This window comes from Triticum aestivum, chromosome 4A, assembly GCF_018294505.1.
Source record: "Triticum aestivum cultivar Chinese Spring chromosome 4A, IWGSC CS RefSeq v2.1, whole genome shotgun sequence".
In the NCBI taxonomy this organism is placed as follows: domain Eukaryota; kingdom Viridiplantae; phylum Streptophyta; class Magnoliopsida; order Poales; family Poaceae; genus Triticum; species Triticum aestivum.
Window position 1 is genome coordinate 638,446,915 of NC_057803.1, and position 18,999 is coordinate 638,465,913.

Consider the following 18,999-nt stretch of genomic DNA (forward strand, 5'->3'; position numbering starts at 1 on the left):
CTACCTCCCGGGAACAACTTCAAACCCGAGGTGTGGCATAAAAATAACAAGGCATTGATAAAGGCCGGAAACATAAAGGGGCTCCTCGGATACCCAACGTGTAAACTCGTCGAATGCATTTCGGCGATCCTCAAGATCGAAGATGAGAAGATTTGTTTAACCAGTTTTCAAGACCGACAACCGAAGATGAAGAATAGTTCGGAAGAATCGAGGAGCGTCCCTAACTTGAAGACCGGTTCAGGGGGCTACTGACGGTGTCCTGGACTAGGGGGTACTCACCACGTTGTCTCCCGATCTGTTAGATTGGGCCGAGGACCCCCATGGCCGTATACTCATGGGCCAGTTCAGACAGCTGCCGCATACATGGAAGATTCCACAAGACTTGGTGATCAATACAAGAACTCCTCCCCACCGGCATATTCGGCTAGGACTCTTGTTATCCTAGGCCTCTGGTGCATTACATAAACCGAGGCCAGGCTAGTCGATAGATCAGATACACAACATACAATCATACCATAGGCTAGCTTCTAGAGTTTAGCCTCTCTGATCTCGTGGTAGATCTACTCTTGTACTACGCATATCATCGATATTAATCAAGCAGGACGTAGGGTTTTACCTCCATCAAGAGGGCTCGAACCTGGGTAAAACATCGTGTCCCCTGCCTCCTGTTACCATCCGCCTTAGACGCACAGTTTGGGACCCCCTACCCGAGATTCGCCGGTTTTGACACCGACAGAGTCCATGCCTTTCACTTACTTAGGATTGCCTATGGGTACTACCAGACCTAAAGTCAATGATCTCATGCCTATGGTATCTAGATTGGACCACAAATTATCTGACATTGCCAACTTGATGTCATATTCTAGAAGGCTCACACATCTCAAAGCCATTGTATCTACATTGCACATATTTGACATGTGTTGTATCAGAGTACCATTTACCATTCTAGATCACTTTGAGAAATCTGGGAGAAGCTTCCTTTCATATGGGAAAGGGACCAACAAACATGGAAACTGCTTGGTTAAGTGGGAGAAAGTATGTCTACCTAAAAAAGAAGGAGGACTAGGAGTGCTAGATCTAAGAATGCAAATTAGAGTTCTCCTTACAAAGTACTTATACAAATTTTTCAATAAGAAGGATATTCCCTAGGTGAATTTGATTTGGAACAATTACTATCCTAATGGGGAATTACCAAAATTTCCCACACCTATGGGATCCTTCTGGTGGAGAGACTGTTGCTCTATTCTCCAAGATTATAAAAGCATGACAGTTTGTTCTGCAGGAATTGGTAACACTGTTAGCCTATGGTATGATAAATGGTGCTCTCAGTCGATGATGAACATGATGGCTCAACTATTTTCCTATGCAAAAAATGAACATATATATCACTCTAGAGGCTGCCACCAATCTGGATGACATCAACTATTATGAGATGTTTCATCTTCCAATGTCCAGCATTGTTGTCCAACAGAGTTCTCAACTTAGAGACCTGATTAATGTCAGGGGAATCAGACTGAGAAGGATTCATGGAAATTTTATTGGGATGGTACTAACTATTCCAATAAACGAATATATCTGGAATATATTGGGAACCCTGATGATGCACCCAAGCCATTCCATTTGATATGGAAATCTTGCACCCTAGCTAAGCAAAAAAAAAATCTTCTGGTTACTTCTATAAGACAGACTAAATACTAGAGATTTGCTTACCAGTAAAAGTTTTCATATTGAGTCTACCAGATGTGTGTTGTGTGATGATGAACCAAAGGAATATCTTACTCACTTGTTCTTTAGCTGTGATTTCAGCCAGAATTTTTGGATGGCTATTGGCTTTCAATGGAACACAGATTTTGAGCTATTGGAAATGCTCATGGAGGGTAAGAGGTATTATAATGTTGTATGTTTTAAGGAATGCCTCATAGCAGGGTGTTGGAGTATTTGGAAGCACGGGAACCGCATCTCTTTGATCATAAACCCAAGAGCTTGCAATACTGTATTAGTACTTTCAAGGAGACCTTTGAGATGATCATTAAAAAAGCCAAACCTAGTTTGAAAGAAGGGATGCAGAGTTGGCTAGATTATTTGTAGACTCTTTTCTTCACATGTAACTCTTGTATAGTGATGTAATTTGTGACCTCATATTAATGAAAATCAGAGTTATAGTGGGGGTCTACCCCACTATGTTTGCTAAAAAAAATCTTAATCTTAACAGTAGGTTGCAACTCATCATAAATTTTCTAGGGATAGAAACTTTCAATTCAAGCTTTTCTTCAAAAGATTGCATCATAGCATCAATGATATGTTTAGTGAAAGCTTTGTTTTGATTGTAAGCGTGAGGATAATTCAACATGGATTGCAATAAGGAAATACAATCTATTAAAGAACAATTATCATAATTAAATTCCATGAAATCCAAAAGAGTGGGTTCATTGCTACTTAAAGTTTTGACCTCTCCAATCCCACTTTTATCAATTTTTGCATCAAGATCTAAAAACTCCGAGTATTGGGGCGCCTTCTAAGTTCTAACTAAAGTTGACTCTTCTCCTGTCCCATCTTTATGAAGATTAACATTGGAAAACAAATATTCAATAGGAGTCACATCAATCACTTTAAGATCTTCATCATTATTTTCACGGAAACTAGAAGAACACGCTTTTATAAACCAATCTTTCTTAGCACGCATCTTAGCGGTTCTTTCTTTGCACTCATCAATGGAAATTCTCATGGCTTTGAGAGACTCATTGATACCATGCTTAGGTGGAATATATCTAAGTTTGAAAGAATCAACATCAAGAGAAATTCTATCCATGTTCCTAGCCAAATCATCGATCTTAAGCAAAAAAAAATTCAATCAAAGCATTGAAATTCTTTTGCAAACTTGTAAATTCTTTAACACTATTCTCAAAATCAGAGAGCACCTTATTATAATTTCCATAAGAATTGTTGTAGGAATTACCATAATTATTATAGGAATTACTAGGAAACCGCCTAGGAAAATTACCTCTATACGCGTTATTACCAAAATTGTTCCTACCAACAAAATTCACATCCAAAGGTTCATTATTGTTTTCAACCAAAGTAGACAAAGGCATATCATTAAGATCAATAGGAGCACTCTTATTAGCAAACAATTTCATAAGCTCATCCATCTTTCCACTCAAAACATTAATCTCTTCAATTGCATGCACTTTTTTACTAGTGGGAGATCTTTCGATATGCCACTGATAATAATTAACCATAATATTATCTAGGGGTTTAGTATCTTCTCCTAAAGTAATTTCCATAAAAGTGCCTCCTGCAACCGAATCTAAAAGATTTCTAGAAGCAAAATTCAATCCGGCATAAAAAATTACACTTGTTCAAACCATGAGTAGGGAAATTTCTAATCATCAACTTCATCATCTCCCAAGATTGTGCAACATCTTCATGATCAAGTTGCTTAAAATTCATAATATCATTCTAAGCGAGATGATCTTAGCGGGAGGAAAATACTTGGAAATAAAAGCATATTTACATTTGTTCGATGAATCAATACTATTTTAGGCAAAGATGAAAACCAAGTTTTAGCGCGATCCCAAAGCAAGAACGGAAATAGCTTCAATTTAACAATATTATTATCCACATCTTTTTTATTTTGCATATCACACAAATCAACAAAATTATTATGATGGGATGCGCAGCATTAGGAAGGCCGGAAAATTGATCTTTCATGACAAGATTCAGCAAAGCGGTATTAATTTCGCAAGATTCCGCATTAGCATCGGGAGAAATCTGAGTACTAATAAAATCATTGTTGTTGGTATTGGAAAAGTCACACGATTTGGTATTATCTTGAGCCATCATGACAAAGCAATCAATCCAACACACGAGCACACAAGAAGCAAACGAACGAGACAAACAGTAGAGGGGCGAAGAAAAGGCGAACCTTTTCGAAAATCATTTTATAAATGGGAGAGAGGAAAACGAGAGGCAAATGGCGAATAATGTAATGCGAGGGATGAGAGTATATGATGGGTACTTGGTATGTCTCGGCTTGATGTAGATCTCCCCGGGAACGGCGCCAGAAATCCTTCCTGCCACCTCTTGAGCTTGCATTGGTTTTCCCTTGAAGAGGAAAGGGTGATGCAGCAAAGTAGAGTAAGTATTTCCCTCAGTTTTGAGAACCAAGGTATCAATCCAGTAGGAGACAATGCGACAAGCCACCGAATACCTGCACAAACAAACACCAACTTGCACCCAACGCGATAAGGGGTTGTCAGTCCCTTCACAGTTATTTGCAAAGTGAGATCTGATATAGATGGATAAACGGTAAAATAATATTTTTAATATTTTTGGTTTATAGATCGGAAAGTAAAAGATTGCAAAGAAAGTAAATCGGAAACTAGAATTGTAGATCGGAAACTTATAAGATGGAAAATAGACTCGGGGGCCATAGGTTTCACTAGAGGCTTCTCTCCAAATTAAAATTATTACAGTGGGTGAACAAATTATTGCCGATCAATTGATAGAAAAGGGCAAACTTATGACGATATCTAAGGCAATGATCATGAACATAGGCATCACGTCCGTGTCAAGTAGACCGAAACGATTCTGCATCTACTACTATTACTCCACACATCGACGGCTATCCAGCATGCATCTAGAGTATTAAGTTCATAAAGAATGAATTAATGCCTTAAGCAAGATGACATGATGTGTAGAGGAACTAACTCAAGCAATATGATGAAAACCTATCTTTTTATCCTCGATGGCAACAATACAATACGTGTCGGTTCCCCTTCTGTCACTAGGATTGAGTACCGCAAGATTGAACCCAAAGCTAAGCACTTCTCCCGTTGCAAGAAAAACCAATCTAGTTGGCCAAACCAAATCAATAGTTCGAATAGACTTGCAAAGATATCAAATCTTGCATATAAGAATTCAGAGAAGATTCAAATAATATTCATAGATAAGCAGATCATAAATCCACAATTCATCAGATCTCGGCAAACACACTGCAAAAGAGTATTACATCAAATAGATCTCCAAGAACATCGAGGAGAACTTTGTATTGAGAATCAAAGAGAGAGAAGAAGCCATCTAGCTACTAGCTATGGACCCGTAGGTCTGTGGTAAACTACTCACGCTTCATCGGAGAGGCAATGGTGTTGATGTGAAGCCCTCCGTGATCGAATCCCCTCCGGCGGGACGCCGGAAAAGGCCCCAAGATGGGATCTCACGGGTATAGAAGGTTGCGGCGGTGGAAAAGTGGTTTCATGGCTCCCCTGGAAGTTTTTGGGGTATATGAGAATATATAGGAGGAAGATCTAGGTCAGGAGGTCACCGAGGGGCCCACAAGGTTGGGGGCGTGCCCTCCACCCTTGTGGCCGCCTCGTGGCTCTTCTGACTTGCACTCCAAGTCTCCTGGGTGTCTCCTGGTCCATGAAAATTCATCATGAAAGTTTATTCTGTTTGAACTCCATTTTGGTATTCCTTTTCTGCAAAACTCTAAAACTAGGAAAAAAAGAAACTGGCACTGGGCTCTAGGTTAATAGGTTAGTCCCAAAAATCATATAAAATAGCATATTAATGTATATAAAACATCCAAAACAGATAATATAATAGCATGGAACAACCAAAAATTATAGATACATTGGAGACGTATCAGTGTCCCGTACCTACCATATGCATATCTAGGCCGGGAGCCGAGGTTGGGTGCTGCAGGGGGTGATGTTGGGAGAGGTGGCGGGAGAGATGGCTGTCGTTGATGAGGTAGGGCCTCTTGTCACCGGCAGGGGTGCCAGACGTCGACATGGTCCGCTCCTGCTTCACCTCTTCTCTGACATTTGGCTCTTCGATCGATCTGGTCATTTTGGTCGATGCGGCCTTATAGGCGGTCAGAGCTTGTCGGTGGTGCATCGCTTGCTGCCATGGAGGGACTATGGTGAGTGTTGTTCCCCGCGTGACGTCCCGGGTGGTGGGAGGTGTGGTGCTCATGGGCTGAGCGGATCAGGTGAGGGCGCGGTTAGCAGCCATGGCTGCATGGGCGACATGGTGGCTGGTGTTTTGATGATCTGTGGCAGTGAAGATGGAGTTTCCTGCCGGGGTGAAAACCCTATCTGGCTTGGCCAGGCCTACGGAGGTGACACCCATGGGGGCCGTCATCTTCCTGAAGTTTATGTTGTGGCTACTCATTTTCCCTTTATCGCGCTCCAGATGAAAATCTAGATCTTTGGATTGGACGGTGGTGGCTGCGACAGGCGCGCCACACGACCCGCCACTGCTAATTTGGGGTGGCGGGCAGCAATAGTTCAGTTGAATCTGAACAGTCTGCCGCTAACCTACCTGTGACGGGCATGACCAGGTACCCGCCACAGCTAGTACCTGCATTAAAAAGAATATATATAGCCAGTTGGAGGCCTTTAGCTGTGGCGGGGACTATGTCCTGCCCGCCACTGCTGCCTCTTACAACAATGGCGGGTAAGCCTAATCGCTCCCCACAAAAAATGTTCATAACATAGCCACGCTCGGCGGTGCTTGTTTACGTCAGGTGACGTGTACCACTACTAGGAAAAGGGCTATATCTAATATGGACATTAATGACGCACCATATATGTGGTGCACCATGTATATAGCAGTGGCGCACCAGATACAGGTGCGCCATTAGTGTCCTCATTACTAATGACGCACCAGACACACGGTGCGCCATTATTAACAATTTTTTTATTTTTTTCAAAACTAGTACTGGCGCACCAAGGCACAGCGCGTCATTACTACACACTTTGTGCGCCACTACTAACAATTTTGTTTTTACTTTTTTTCAAAACTTGTAATGGCGCACCAGTGTATAGTGCATCATTACTAGTTCAAAGTAGTAATGGCGCACCACAACCACGGTGCGCCACTACTAACAATTTTTTTTATTTTTTTTTGCAAAAACTAGTAATGGCGCACCACGTAACAGGTGCGCCATTAGTAACCAGGGTTACTAATGGTGCATTGTTAGGTGGTGCGCCATTACTAACTTTGTTTGCACCCACCCCCCTGACCGCCTTTTCAATTTTAGAAAAAATAAAAGAAAATGATGAAAAATAAAAGAAAATAAGTTTCTCATGTGATATGTGGTCTAGTTGTTGGGAAAAATTACAAATATGAATTTCGACTTTATTTGCAAAATCTCTCTGGAATTTAGTAAAATGGCCTAACTTTTGCATACAAACTCGGATTAAAAAGTTTTTTATATGAAAAATTATCTACTCAAAAAGTTACATCCAAATTGAACTGGGGAACAAATGTTGAAGATTTTCAAAATCCCCAAAAACTTAACAGAACGAAAGATACGGGGCTTTTTAAGATCTAGAGGAGGGGAAATGAAAAAAAATTCAAACTTAGTAGTGGCGCACCATTTGCTAGGTGCGCCACTAGTAACAAAAAAATTGGTTTCAAAAAAATTTGGATTTTTTTTCAAATTATGATACGTAATATGACCGGGAAGTTTGAAATATTTTTTCAAAATTTCATCACACTCATGAACATGAACAAAGTCCTAGACATCAACAAGGTTTAATAGGATTGATATGATAGATATATCAACAAGTGTGTGTTAAGTGAAATGGTGTTGGGGTTGGATAGAACTGCGAAGTTAAGCATGGTCGGGCTGGAGTAGTGTGAGGATGGGTGACCTTTTGGGAAGTTTGACCACTTAGTGTGATTTGACTTGAGATTAAGCATATTGACTCGAGATTAAGCCATAGTGATCCGAGATTAAGAAAAAACGAAAAAAAATGAAAAAAAATTCTGAAAAAAATTTGTTAGTAATGACGCACTTCTATGTGGTGCGCCATTACTAAGTCAGATAGTAATAGCGCACTTCTACACATACTAATGGCGCACCTATAGTGCGCCATTAGTATTTATTACTAGTGGCATGATAATAGTGGCGCACCTGTAGTGCGCCATTAATGGCCAAAACAAGTGCGCCACTAATTAGCCTTTTCTTAGTAGTGTACCGCCTGCCATTGTAGTGCCCCTATCTCTAGCGGTCACGTTATGCTACCCGCCACTACTGCTTCTCCTAACTAGCTGCGGCGGGTGCCTCGGCCCGCCCGCCACTCTATTTAGTTCACGAATAAGGCCTTTCCCAATAGTGAGGGCCTATGGTGTGTCTTGTTCCCTGGGAGGCGGCCCGGGTGGTATGAGGTCTGGTGCTCGTGGGCTGAGCTCGCTGCTCAGGTGAGGGTGGTTAGCGGCCATGGCCGTGTGGGCGGCGTGATGGCTGGTATTTTGACGATATGTGCTGGTGAAGACAGAGTTTGCTGTCGGGTGAAAACCATGTCTGGCTTGGCCAGGCTGATGGAGGCGACACCCGTGGGCATCGTCATCTTCCTGAAGTTTCCGTTGTGGATACTCCTTTTCTCTTCATCATGCTCTAGACGAACATCTAGAACTTTGGATCGACGGTGGCGGTGCTTTGGTGCCGTGTCCTTCCTGAAGGCACCGTCTTGTAACTCTCGGTTCGTCATCTTTCAACTTCACCTCTTCGCGGGTTCTCTCGAAAGAGCTCAGACTGCTCCTTAGTGTCTATTTCATCTCATTCGGGGTGGTGTTGTTGTAAGCCTTTGGCACCTATGTATCCGGCCTTGGGAGTTTGTGTTTGTGTATTGTGTTGTGGTTTGTATCGATCGATGTGTTGGCAGAGCCGGTCCTAAGATTTCGGGGGCTCGGGGCGAAGTCAAGACTCAAGACCCTTTTAATATTGGTTATCATTCTTTATTGCAAAATCACAAGGGATATGGCATAGGGTTTTTATAGATATCAAATTGGAGACATACCTTCTCTGTTGGAATAAGCCACGGCGTGTGTGGTCGGGCTCGTCGGGTGCGTTGGATGCGCGCGGGACGGGCGGGACACACTGATACCGTCGGGTTCGTCGGGTTCATCGGACGCATCGGTGGCGCGCGGGACGCAGCAACGTGGCGTGTGTGTTTAGGTTTAGATCGGACGCCGGTGCGTGCCGCGTCCGTGTTCCGGTTGGTGTCACGTGCGTATGTGTGTAGGGTGTGTGTGCCCGTGAGGTGTGCGTGTGTTGCATGCATTAGTGAAGTGAGTCTTCAGGTGGTTAGTTGCATGCTTAGGTAGTGGAGTAGATGGTGGCTTGCGATCAGCTCGGAGAACGGCCGCTTCGTACGTGTACGAGTGGAGGCCGGTTCTGTGGATCGCGCGTCATGCGCATGGCCGGCCGAATCGCTCTCTCACAAGCAGAAGCTGGCTGGGTGTTTCGTGCGTGCGTGCGCAGGAAAAAACGTGAGCGTTGCGTTTGCTAGGACTACAAAGCTACAGCCGTGGGTGTGTGCTTGTATGAGTTTGGCACTCTGGACTAGAAAAACGGGGCTGTGTGTGCAGCCGGGTGAAACTCCAGTGTATCCGTCTCCTTCTACCTCTAGTCTTGAGTGAAAGGGAGAGGGCTGCGGTTCCAACAATTGGTATACAGAGCCAGATTCGAGGGGCGGCCGTGGCGCACGGCGTCGTCCGTGGTGCCCGCGGTGTGCATCGGGCATGAAGGTCTTGGCAACGGCGCGCGGCGAGCGCGTGGCGTCGACAACGCGCGGCGAGTCCACGGCGGTATGGCGTGATGCCGGGCGCGCGGCGAGCGCGTGGCGTCGGCAACGCGCGGCGAGTCCACGGTGGTGTGGCGTGATGCCGTGCGCGCGACGAGCAGCGGCGGTCGCGGAGACGAGGAGGTCAAGAAGGACCTGCGTGGTGTAGCAGAGGCCGCGGCGGCTCGGCGCGACGACCGTGGAGGCGCTGCGCTGCGGTTGACGGCGCAGCGGTGCAGGGCAATAAGCGCGGCGGCGAGCCGGGCGCGACCGGTGCAAGTTATGGGTGCGCACCGGACGCGTCGGGCGCGTCGGGACCGCGGGAGTGGACCGCGTCGAGGCGCTGGACCTGGTTGCGCAGATCGCATACGTGCGCGGCGGGAGCACGGGCCAGGAGCGCGGGGACGTGGGGACTGCGCGCGAAGGGCACGGCGGCACGGTGGCAGGCTTGGCAGCGACATCAGGGCGGTGGCGGCTACAACGTCGACGATGACGGACTCCTCTAGATCGTGGCTTAGAGGGTGTGTGTTGGAATAAGCCACGGCGTGTGTGGTCGGGCTCGTCGGGTGCGTCGGATGCGCGTGGAACAGGCGGGACACACTGGTGCCGTTAGGCTTGTCGGGTTTGTCGGACGCGTCGGTGGCGCACGGGACGCAGCAACATGGCGTGTGTGTGTTTAGGTTTAGATCGGACGCCGGTGCGTGCCGCGTCCGTGTTCCGATTGGTGTCACGTGCGTATGTGTGTAGGGTGTGTGTGCCCGTGAGGTGTGCGTGTGTTGCATGCATTAGTGAAGTGAGTCTTCAGGTGGTTAGTTGCATGCTTAGGTAGTGGAGTAGATGGTGGCTTGCGATCAGCTCGGAGAACGGCCGCTTCGTACGTGTACGAGTGGAGGCCGGTTCTGTGGATCGCGCGTCATGCGCATGGCCGGCCGGATCGCTCTCTCACAAGCAGAAGCTGGCTGGGTGTTTCGTGCGTGCGTGCGCAGGAAAAAACGTGAGCGTTGCGTTTGCTAAGACTACAAAGCTACAGCCGTGGGTGTGTGCTTGTATGAGTTTGGCACTCTGGAATAGAAAAACGGGGCTGTGTGTGCAGCCGGGTGAAACTCCAGTGTATCCGTCTCCTTCTACCTCTAGTCTTGAGTGAGAGGGAGAGGGTTGCGGTTTCAACATTCTCTAGTTTCGTGATCTGTTCTCGGTGATGCATGGCAGAGTAGGCCTAGCAAATGGGGCGTCTCCAGCCAGGGTGCATATGAGATCAAGCGGTAGTGACACCATCACAAGTAGGGCGCACAAGATATCAATCATAAGGGTGAACCGTGCTAGGAAGGCAATGTTGCTGCATGGTGGTAGTGTGTGACAAATAGTTAAGGCATGGACGATTGCTTAACAATACGAACATTAGTATTGCACATATGTAAATTGGTTCACGAAATGCCATGTCAAAGGAACTATTCTGATTTAGTACTCTACAAAAAAAAATGAGATTTAGAGCTCAAGGTTTAGGCGATGAAAGATTTCCAACAGTTGCGTCAATTTATTTTCTTTTGTAGTATAGGACTGAATTTGCATCTTGGACCACGATTACCTAAATCCTTACATGAAAATGTTGATGAGCTGAAAGAGCAGATCAAGAAAGCTTATCATTTATGGCCAGGAGTCTAATTAATAAAATATATATAATTGCCAATGGGTATACAACACGGTTCTTCACGGAAAATAATCTGTGAATCCGGATTGTGCTTTTCTTGTTTTTAATTAGTACATTGGAACAAAGATTTTCCTCTGAAACAATTGTATATGACAACGAAGTAGTCAAAACAATACATGCTAGGTAAAGAAAGAACAGCCACAGATATTTGACAAACCTAGATTGATTTTGTTCTGGGTCCGTCGAGCAGAACTTCTGGGAGAGCACTGGCGCGGTGTTACTTTTGATTGCTACTGTAGATCTTGAGTTCTTGGAAAGTAAGAAGTAGCCGGCGTATTGGAGAAGAACTAGAAAACCTAGATACATAATTTAGAAAACTGGGGAAAAGAAATATCGAGCGCTTGTTTTCTGTGCGAGAAACCTCGGCGGCTATACGATGCATCAGATCGCTAACCTAGACGTTTTCCTTTTCCCGAGTTAACCAGGCCGATGGACTTCGCTGCTGCGTGGAATTGCTTGGGCCAGGCCTAGTAGGCTATACGCAGTATAGAGAGCTAGGGGCCGGGCCTGTGTGTTGGCTGTTGCATTGGCGGACGATGAGTTTACACATAAAATCATAGCGAATATGGAGCCCAACGCAAAACAGTGGCTGTTTACAATTATTGCAGGCCTTACCTCATGATCAGTTCGTTCTCATGACGGTGATTTTGTGGTCAATATGGCATGCGAGACGTAAAGCTATCCACGAGTCAATTTTCCAGAGCCCTCAGGCTACTCATAGCTTCATTGCCAGATTTATTGAGGAGCTCGGCACCATCAGGAATAGGCAGGTGCACACGCATGCAAGAGCTGCCCCACAAGTCACTCAAAAGCCAAAGAAGCCGCCCTTGGGTTTCTGTAAGATTCACGTTGATGCGGATGTTGTAGCAGGACAGCGAGGAACTGCAGTTGCTGTATGGAGAGACGATGGAGGAAATTACATGGGGAGCGCAGCACTTGTAATTGAAGGAGTTCATGACCCAGCCACTCTAAAAGCAATAGCTTGCCGAGAAGCTCTCTCCCTTGCAGAAGACCTAGGCATCCAGCAATTTGTTGTGACCTCATATTGCTAGAAAGTTGTCTCTGACATCAACGTAGGTGCACGGGGTGCATATGGTGAATTGTTACTGAAATAAACCTTAGAGTTGTTACTTTTCATTGTATTTTTCCTTTTGAGTCTCGTGCCGTTAATTATGAGGCACAGAGTTTAGCTAAGCTTGCACTATCTAGAGGTCTGGGTCGTCAGGTTTGGTTGGGCGCACCCCATGACCAAAGTTGTATCCCATTCCATGTGGATTTTGCTGAATAAATTTGGTTTTCCCTTAAAAAAATATAAAGCAAGGCAAAAACCTTTTTGGGTACTAAATAGCACTTGCGACTTGGACAAGAAGTGCACGTAGTGATGAGCTCGTTTCCTCCTCCTTTCCGGTTCCTGCTTTTGTGGCGGCTTTGTCCACTGTTGTTAAGTGTAAATAAACCTTCGTTTGTACTGCCGGTGAAAACAACCATCATTTTAAAATAAAAAAGTTCATTTTACTACCTCGAATAAAGTGGATGGTTCACTTTATCCCCGATCTATTTTTTGGCTCTTTCTACCCCAAACAAATCAAAATAGGACAAAACACCCCCTAACTGGTTTGTCTCCACTCGCTGCTGATGTGGCATTAGTCAACGGTGGTTTTGACCTCGGTGGGCCCCCCTTGTTAGGTCGGGCGTGGGCATCTCCGTTGCTCCCTCGCGCTTCGTTCCGGCTCCAACGCGACCCCGCCGACGAGCCGCGTCGCCACCTGCTCCACCCCGCGCTAGCCCACCTCCTCCCGTGGCTACGCCGCCCCGCCGTTCGCCATGGCGCTCTCAGTGAGCACCCCACTCGGCCTCGCCTCCCTCCTCCGCCGCATTGGCTCCGGCGCCGTCCGCCCCGTCACCGCTCTGGCCGCACGACTGCGCCACCCCGCCTCCTCCCCGAGCTTGCGTTCTGGACCCCAGCCGCCCTCGCGCGCTGCTCGCGTCGTCGTCCCCAGCCGCCCGCAGGCTCCGACCGCCCCCGCTCTGCCCTCGCGCGCGCGGTCCTATTCGCACCCAAGCCGGTCCGCGCCGCTCTACCCTCGTGCGCGTGAACCCAACGCTGAGCCTGGCCGCGCCCATCCTCCCCCGCTCGACACACACCGGCTCCGCTCGCCGGCTCCGACCACGCATGCTCTGCCCTCGCGGGCGCAGCCCAGTCCGCGCCCAAGCCGGTCCGTGCCGCTCTGCCCTCGTGCGCGCGAACCCGTCGCTGTGCCTGGTCGCACTCGGCCTCCCGCACTCGGCCCGCGCCGACTCCGCCCGCCACGGCCGCCTGCCGGCTCCGCGCGCACCGGCTACCGCCGCTGTGGCCGGCTGCTACTGCAGTAGGGGGCACCCCTTTTTTTCTTTTTTCTATTTCTTTGTTTTTTTACAAAAACTGATGAGTGGGACCCACCGGCAGGTCAAATACCACCTTTGACTGTGTCCACGTCATCATCTGGTCTGGGTAAACCACCTAGGGTGCTTTTTTGTCCGGTATGAGATTGTTTAGGGTGGTATAAGAGCTGAAAAATAAACCAGGGAGTAAAGTGAACCACCCACTTTATTCAGGTAGTAAAATGGACTTTTTTTCTTTTAAAAAGACAAAGAAAAACAAAACTCTTGAAATCGCATACACACCTAGCCCTCGATGTCACGATCAAATTAGGCATGGAACATAGTGCATGCGGCATCTTGGGTGGTGTGCAAACATGATGGTGTTCGGGTGCACGCCAGAAATAGCCGCTTTCAAACGAGCGGCATGCATAGAGCAGTGACCCACGACACACTCCCGACCACACTCGCTGAACGGCCGCGCGCATCCATGCATGCATGCAGTCAGCCAGCCAGCCTCTGGTCGCTCGCGCGCGCGCGTATATACTCACCCACGCCCCACTCGCATTCTCGTGATCGATCGATCGATAGAGACCGCCTCCCGGCCGGCCGGAGTGGATCGTGCTCATACGTCGACCATGGCCACGCGCCGCAGCAGCACGGGCGGCTGCCACGTCTCCTCCCTCCTCGTCCTCCTCTTCCTCGCCTCCGCCTCGGCGTCCCTCCTCGGCGCCCGCGCCAAAGGCCCCGTCGTGGACGTCAAGGCGTCCTGCGCCAAGACGGACGGCCCGATCACCTGCAACTCCTTCCTCGGGCCCGAGCCGGACACCAAGACGGCGGACGCGCGCGGGCTGGCGGAGATCGCCATGAAGGTCACCGCCAAGCTCGGCGGCTTGGTGGGGGCCTACGCGCGCCGCGAGCTGGATCTGGTCAAGGACAACCCGACGTGGCAGTGCCTGGACGAGTGCGCCGAGGACATCGAGGACGCGCTGTCGCACCTGGACGACGCCCTGGGCGGCGTCAACGACGCCCAGTTCGACCAGGTCCGCCAGTACATCGACCTCTCCGAGCAGGACACCTGGTCCTGCGACGAGACCTGCCGGGACACGCCGCCCAGCCCGGTCAAGACCGAGCTGCTCCGCAAGAACCTCGACTTCGACAGGATGATGAACGTTACCCGCCAGCTCATCAAGCTCGCCGACGGGGGCGCCTCGCCGGTGCCGCCGAAACCCGCTATTCTTCCATGAGATGCATAATTCGCACTAGCGATATACCATTCCTGATGTGCTTTTATATTATATGTACGCACCCACAAGTGTTACATACTACTCCGTCTTAGCTATATATAGGTTGTCATAATTGTACGTAGTACTTGTTTTATTCTGCAAAAATGTCTCTTATCAATAAATTAAACTTGTTTTACATACTACTCTGTCTTTCTTGACGTGTTTCGAATAACAAAGCTTTTGTGTATTCCCTCCGTCCTTAAAAGAGTGTATTTTTAACTTTGCTAAAAAGTCAAATTTTTTTATGTTTGACTGTATTTATACAAGAGTATAGCAACATTTATGCCATCAAATTAATAGCATTAGATTCATGATAAAATATATTTTCATCTACTCCAATTTGGTTTCACAAACGTTGATATATTTTTACACAAACTCGGTCAAACTTTAAAATAATTTGACCTTCCAACAAAGTTGAAAGTACACTCTTTGAAGGAAGGAGAGAGTACATAATATTGTTACAAAATAATTCACTTACTAGGCCAACATCGTCCACATTTTAATATTTCCGCAGAAGGACATGACCACCACTAAATTCAACAAGAATAAATTTGCACCAATGCTTGTTTGATTGTAGGAAAGGAAAAACAAAAAAAACATTTGTTTGACTGAATCAAATTTTTTTCTTGGTGGAAAGGAATTCTTGGGGGAACAAGTTGAAGGAAGATAATCCTGCAAGTTAAACAATCTTTACGTGGGGAGAGACAACCAAAAGTTAGTAAGAAAGCTAAACAACTAATACATATAGAAAAACCATGAGAATTCTAATGGCTCATTTTATTTGCGCGACAACAAATACTCTAAAATAGGAAAAAACAATAAGATAACAATGTTGTGCTCACCGGAATCCTAAAGGATTGAATTTGCACAAAAGTTTGCTTGTTAATCATTTTTGTGAATCAGTTTGCTTGTTAATATATGACTTGTGAAAAAATATCAAAGTTACTGAATTTATTGGAGTCAAGCGGAAGTGATTATTTTTCACATAACATGGATCCTTGAATTTGCATAAGTCTACAAACTTGTTTTCTTTCTTTATTTTGAAACAACCACTGGGGAAGAGGGGGGGGGGGGGGCTCCTCACATGAATACTTGAGTGTGACTCATTTTGAAAAGAGAACAATCCAGTTTATAAGTGAAACTGGAACAAAAATAAGATTGTTTGCCACTCCCTCCGTAAAAAAATATAAAAGCATTTAGATCACTACCAATATTTCTTTACAGAGAGTGTACATCATAGAAAATAAACTTAGATACCATTGTAAAAATTTAAATTTCAGCCGTCAGCATTATCATTACTCCTTATGCTTAGAAATCTTGTCATTTTAGTTAATTTCGTAAATCAATTTCAAGCTTAGACCATAAATTTTTTGATTTGCTAGGTGCAGCTAGAAAAATATGGTTGTAAAAAGAACTCGCTTTCGTAGGTTGTTTTAGTATTTGCTCGCTATTCTTAAGTTTCCCCAAAAAAAAACATAAAACTTCGCCCATTATATCCAAAAACAGCATATATTTCTTATCAGAGGAGTACTTTCGAACAATAATCAAATGGTTTTCAATCTGGTGTGATATAACTTGCATGTCGTTACTATATCATTGCTATGTACTTGGCGCTCTTAACTACGTTTTTTTCAACATAGTACAGACGTAGATGCTCATACATACATACATACACTCATCCTTATAAACGCACGCGCACACACCCCCTACCCTATGAGCACCTCCGGGAGACTGAGCCAACACATCATCTTGAAATTGACGAACTTGCCACAGACACCTTCTTAGTCAATGGGAACGTCTCCCTCCACTGAACGCACATCACCGGAAGGCCTGAAATATATACAAAAAAATGCGACCACCAATGCCAAATCTATGACTTGAACCGTGTGGGTTGGTTCCATCGAAGTAACCTAACCATCTGAGTATAATTTTCTCAAGTCTCATTCAAATTTGGAAAAGTGCACTTTTTCTTAGAAAAAGAGAGACTAGAGCAGGCGCAAGTTGCAATCTTCACTAAACTGAACCTATGGTTTTCTAAAGCAAATGAGATTCATGACCTTAATCCACATAGACATAGATATGCCCTTTAATATGTGTAAAATTACACTATGCATGTATTGAACATGCTGAAATAATATGATTGCATTCGTTTGCAAAATACTAGTATATACTCTCTTTTTTTTACTAATATTAGGAGTGCTGGTAATCCATAGTCCGCGCGTTGCTCTCCTTAAAACTCAGCCACCGCTCGCTCACAAAACACTCCTGACCACGCGCACCGAGCGGGCACATGCACATACGTACGTACATGCAGCTCTCGTCACCACTCCCAAGACAAATCGATCCTCAGGCCGGAGCGAGTTCATCGATCGACCATGGCCATGGCGGCGCGTTGCAACACGCCTAGTGTCAACCTCCTATCCCTCCTCCTCCTCCTCCTCCTCTCCAGCGCACTCCTCGTCACCGCCGCCGGCAACTCCGCCAAGGACGCCTGCTCCAAGGCGCCAGACCAGCAGTTCTGCGTGGCCTTCCTGGCAGGCATCCCGGAGAGCATGACGGTGGACGCGCGCGGGCTGGCGGAGCTGGGCATCCGTGCCGCGGCCAAGATCGGCGCCGCGGAGGGCACGGCCGCGCGCACCCAGCTGAACCTGGTCACGATCAAGGGCCCGCAGTGGCAGTGCATGGACTCGTGCGTCGCCGACGTGGAGGAGGCCGTCTCCCACCTCGACGTCGACAGGGGCAAGGGCGGCGTCACCGCCATGGACGACGCCAAGTTCAACGACGCGCGCGACTACGTGGAGAGCGCCGAGAAGGACGGGCTGACGTGGAACTGCGACCAGTGCCGGGATGGCCTCACGGCGCCCGTCAAGACCGGGCTGCTACCCAAAGGCAACGAGTTCGAGAAGGTCATGGGGGCCGTCACTGCCCTCATCAAGCGGGCCGGTGGGAGCGCCGCGCCGGCGCCAGCGCCCGGCCCGTCCTGAACTCGCCGCGAGAAATAATACTAATCCCCACTCGCACGTGTTGCGGTAACATACTTTGTTGTCGACACAGAGTAACGTGCTTCTTGATGTTCTTTTATTCTGATCGACCAGGTTTTCTATGCTAGCTATATGTTCATAGTGCTTCTTTTAGTTTACATCATTTATTAGCTTTGTGATCTCCTTTTGTCATTATTGAGACATTGTTTGGTGCTTGCCAATTTGGGACATTTTATTAATGCGTAAATTTTATTTTCCGTGGGATCTCTATTTTTTATTAGATAGAAAAAGAATTGAGCAGAAAATAAAACCTGCTGAAAATATCAAAGAACACATGAAACCTTTTTTTTTACATTATTTGTTTTGAGATTGCTTACCACATAATATGTACAACTATTTTCATCCATTTACCTTCCAAAGTCAAAACTTGTAGTGTACGTAATGTTGGTAGCAAATGAGTTCACGCTTTAGGAACATTTCTGATTTCTGGGCGTGGCACCCTGATGGTAGGGGACTGTTTACGGTCAGTTCAGCATATAAGTTCATGGTCACTACAAAAATCCAACGAGAGAATTGGTTGGAAGGAAGAGCGGGTCAGTCGGACACGGAGAGGGAAGCGAATTCGTGGTCTTCGCTTTGGAGCATCGTAGTTCCTTCAAAGGTCTTTGTCTGGAGATTAGCTCAACACTCCTTGCCAACGACGGATGTGCTGAAGCATCGCAACATGGCTGAGCAGGATGCATGCCCACTCTGCGGCTGTGTAGATTCGTGGCGCCATGCATTAATATCCTGTACAAACGCCAGATGCACTTGGGCACTTACTGATGACAATCTAGTATCTAAAATGACAGTGAACACTGAATCCAGTGCTAAGAGTTGGCTTTTTGAAATGAATGATGTGTTGGACCAAAAGGAGTTTGCACGGATGGTTATCACATTATGGTCTATATGATATGCGAGACGAAAGACAATACATGAAGCAATCTTTCAAAGTCCATTATCAGGTTTTCTCTTTTGTCAACTCCTACATAAATGAGCTAGATCAACTTCCGAAAGCTAGGGCTATTAAACCAGCGAGTGTACCTTCCAGT

General features: G+C 46.4%; 2 protein-coding genes across 2 annotated transcripts; both read left to right on the top strand.

Moving 5' to 3' along the window:
* The first annotated feature begins 14,206 nt into the window (after positions 1 to 14,206).
* LOC123082813 (uncharacterized) lies at positions 14,207 to 15,067 on the top strand. Its single transcript, XM_044505052.1, has one exon. It carries the CDS (start codon positions 14,280 to 14,282, stop codon positions 14,886 to 14,888), a length of 609 nt encoding a protein of 202 aa, XP_044360987.1. The 5' UTR covers positions 14,207 to 14,279; the 3' UTR covers positions 14,889 to 15,067.
* A 2,138-nt stretch (positions 15,068 to 17,205) lies between these two features.
* On the top strand, positions 17,206 to 18,165 carry LOC123082814 (uncharacterized). The gene has a single exon (XM_044505053.1). The coding sequence runs from the start codon at positions 17,303 to 17,305 to the stop codon at positions 17,909 to 17,911; it is 609 nt and encodes a 202-aa protein (XP_044360988.1). The 5' UTR covers positions 17,206 to 17,302; the 3' UTR covers positions 17,912 to 18,165.
* The last annotated feature ends 834 nt before the right edge of the window (positions 18,166 to 18,999 follow it).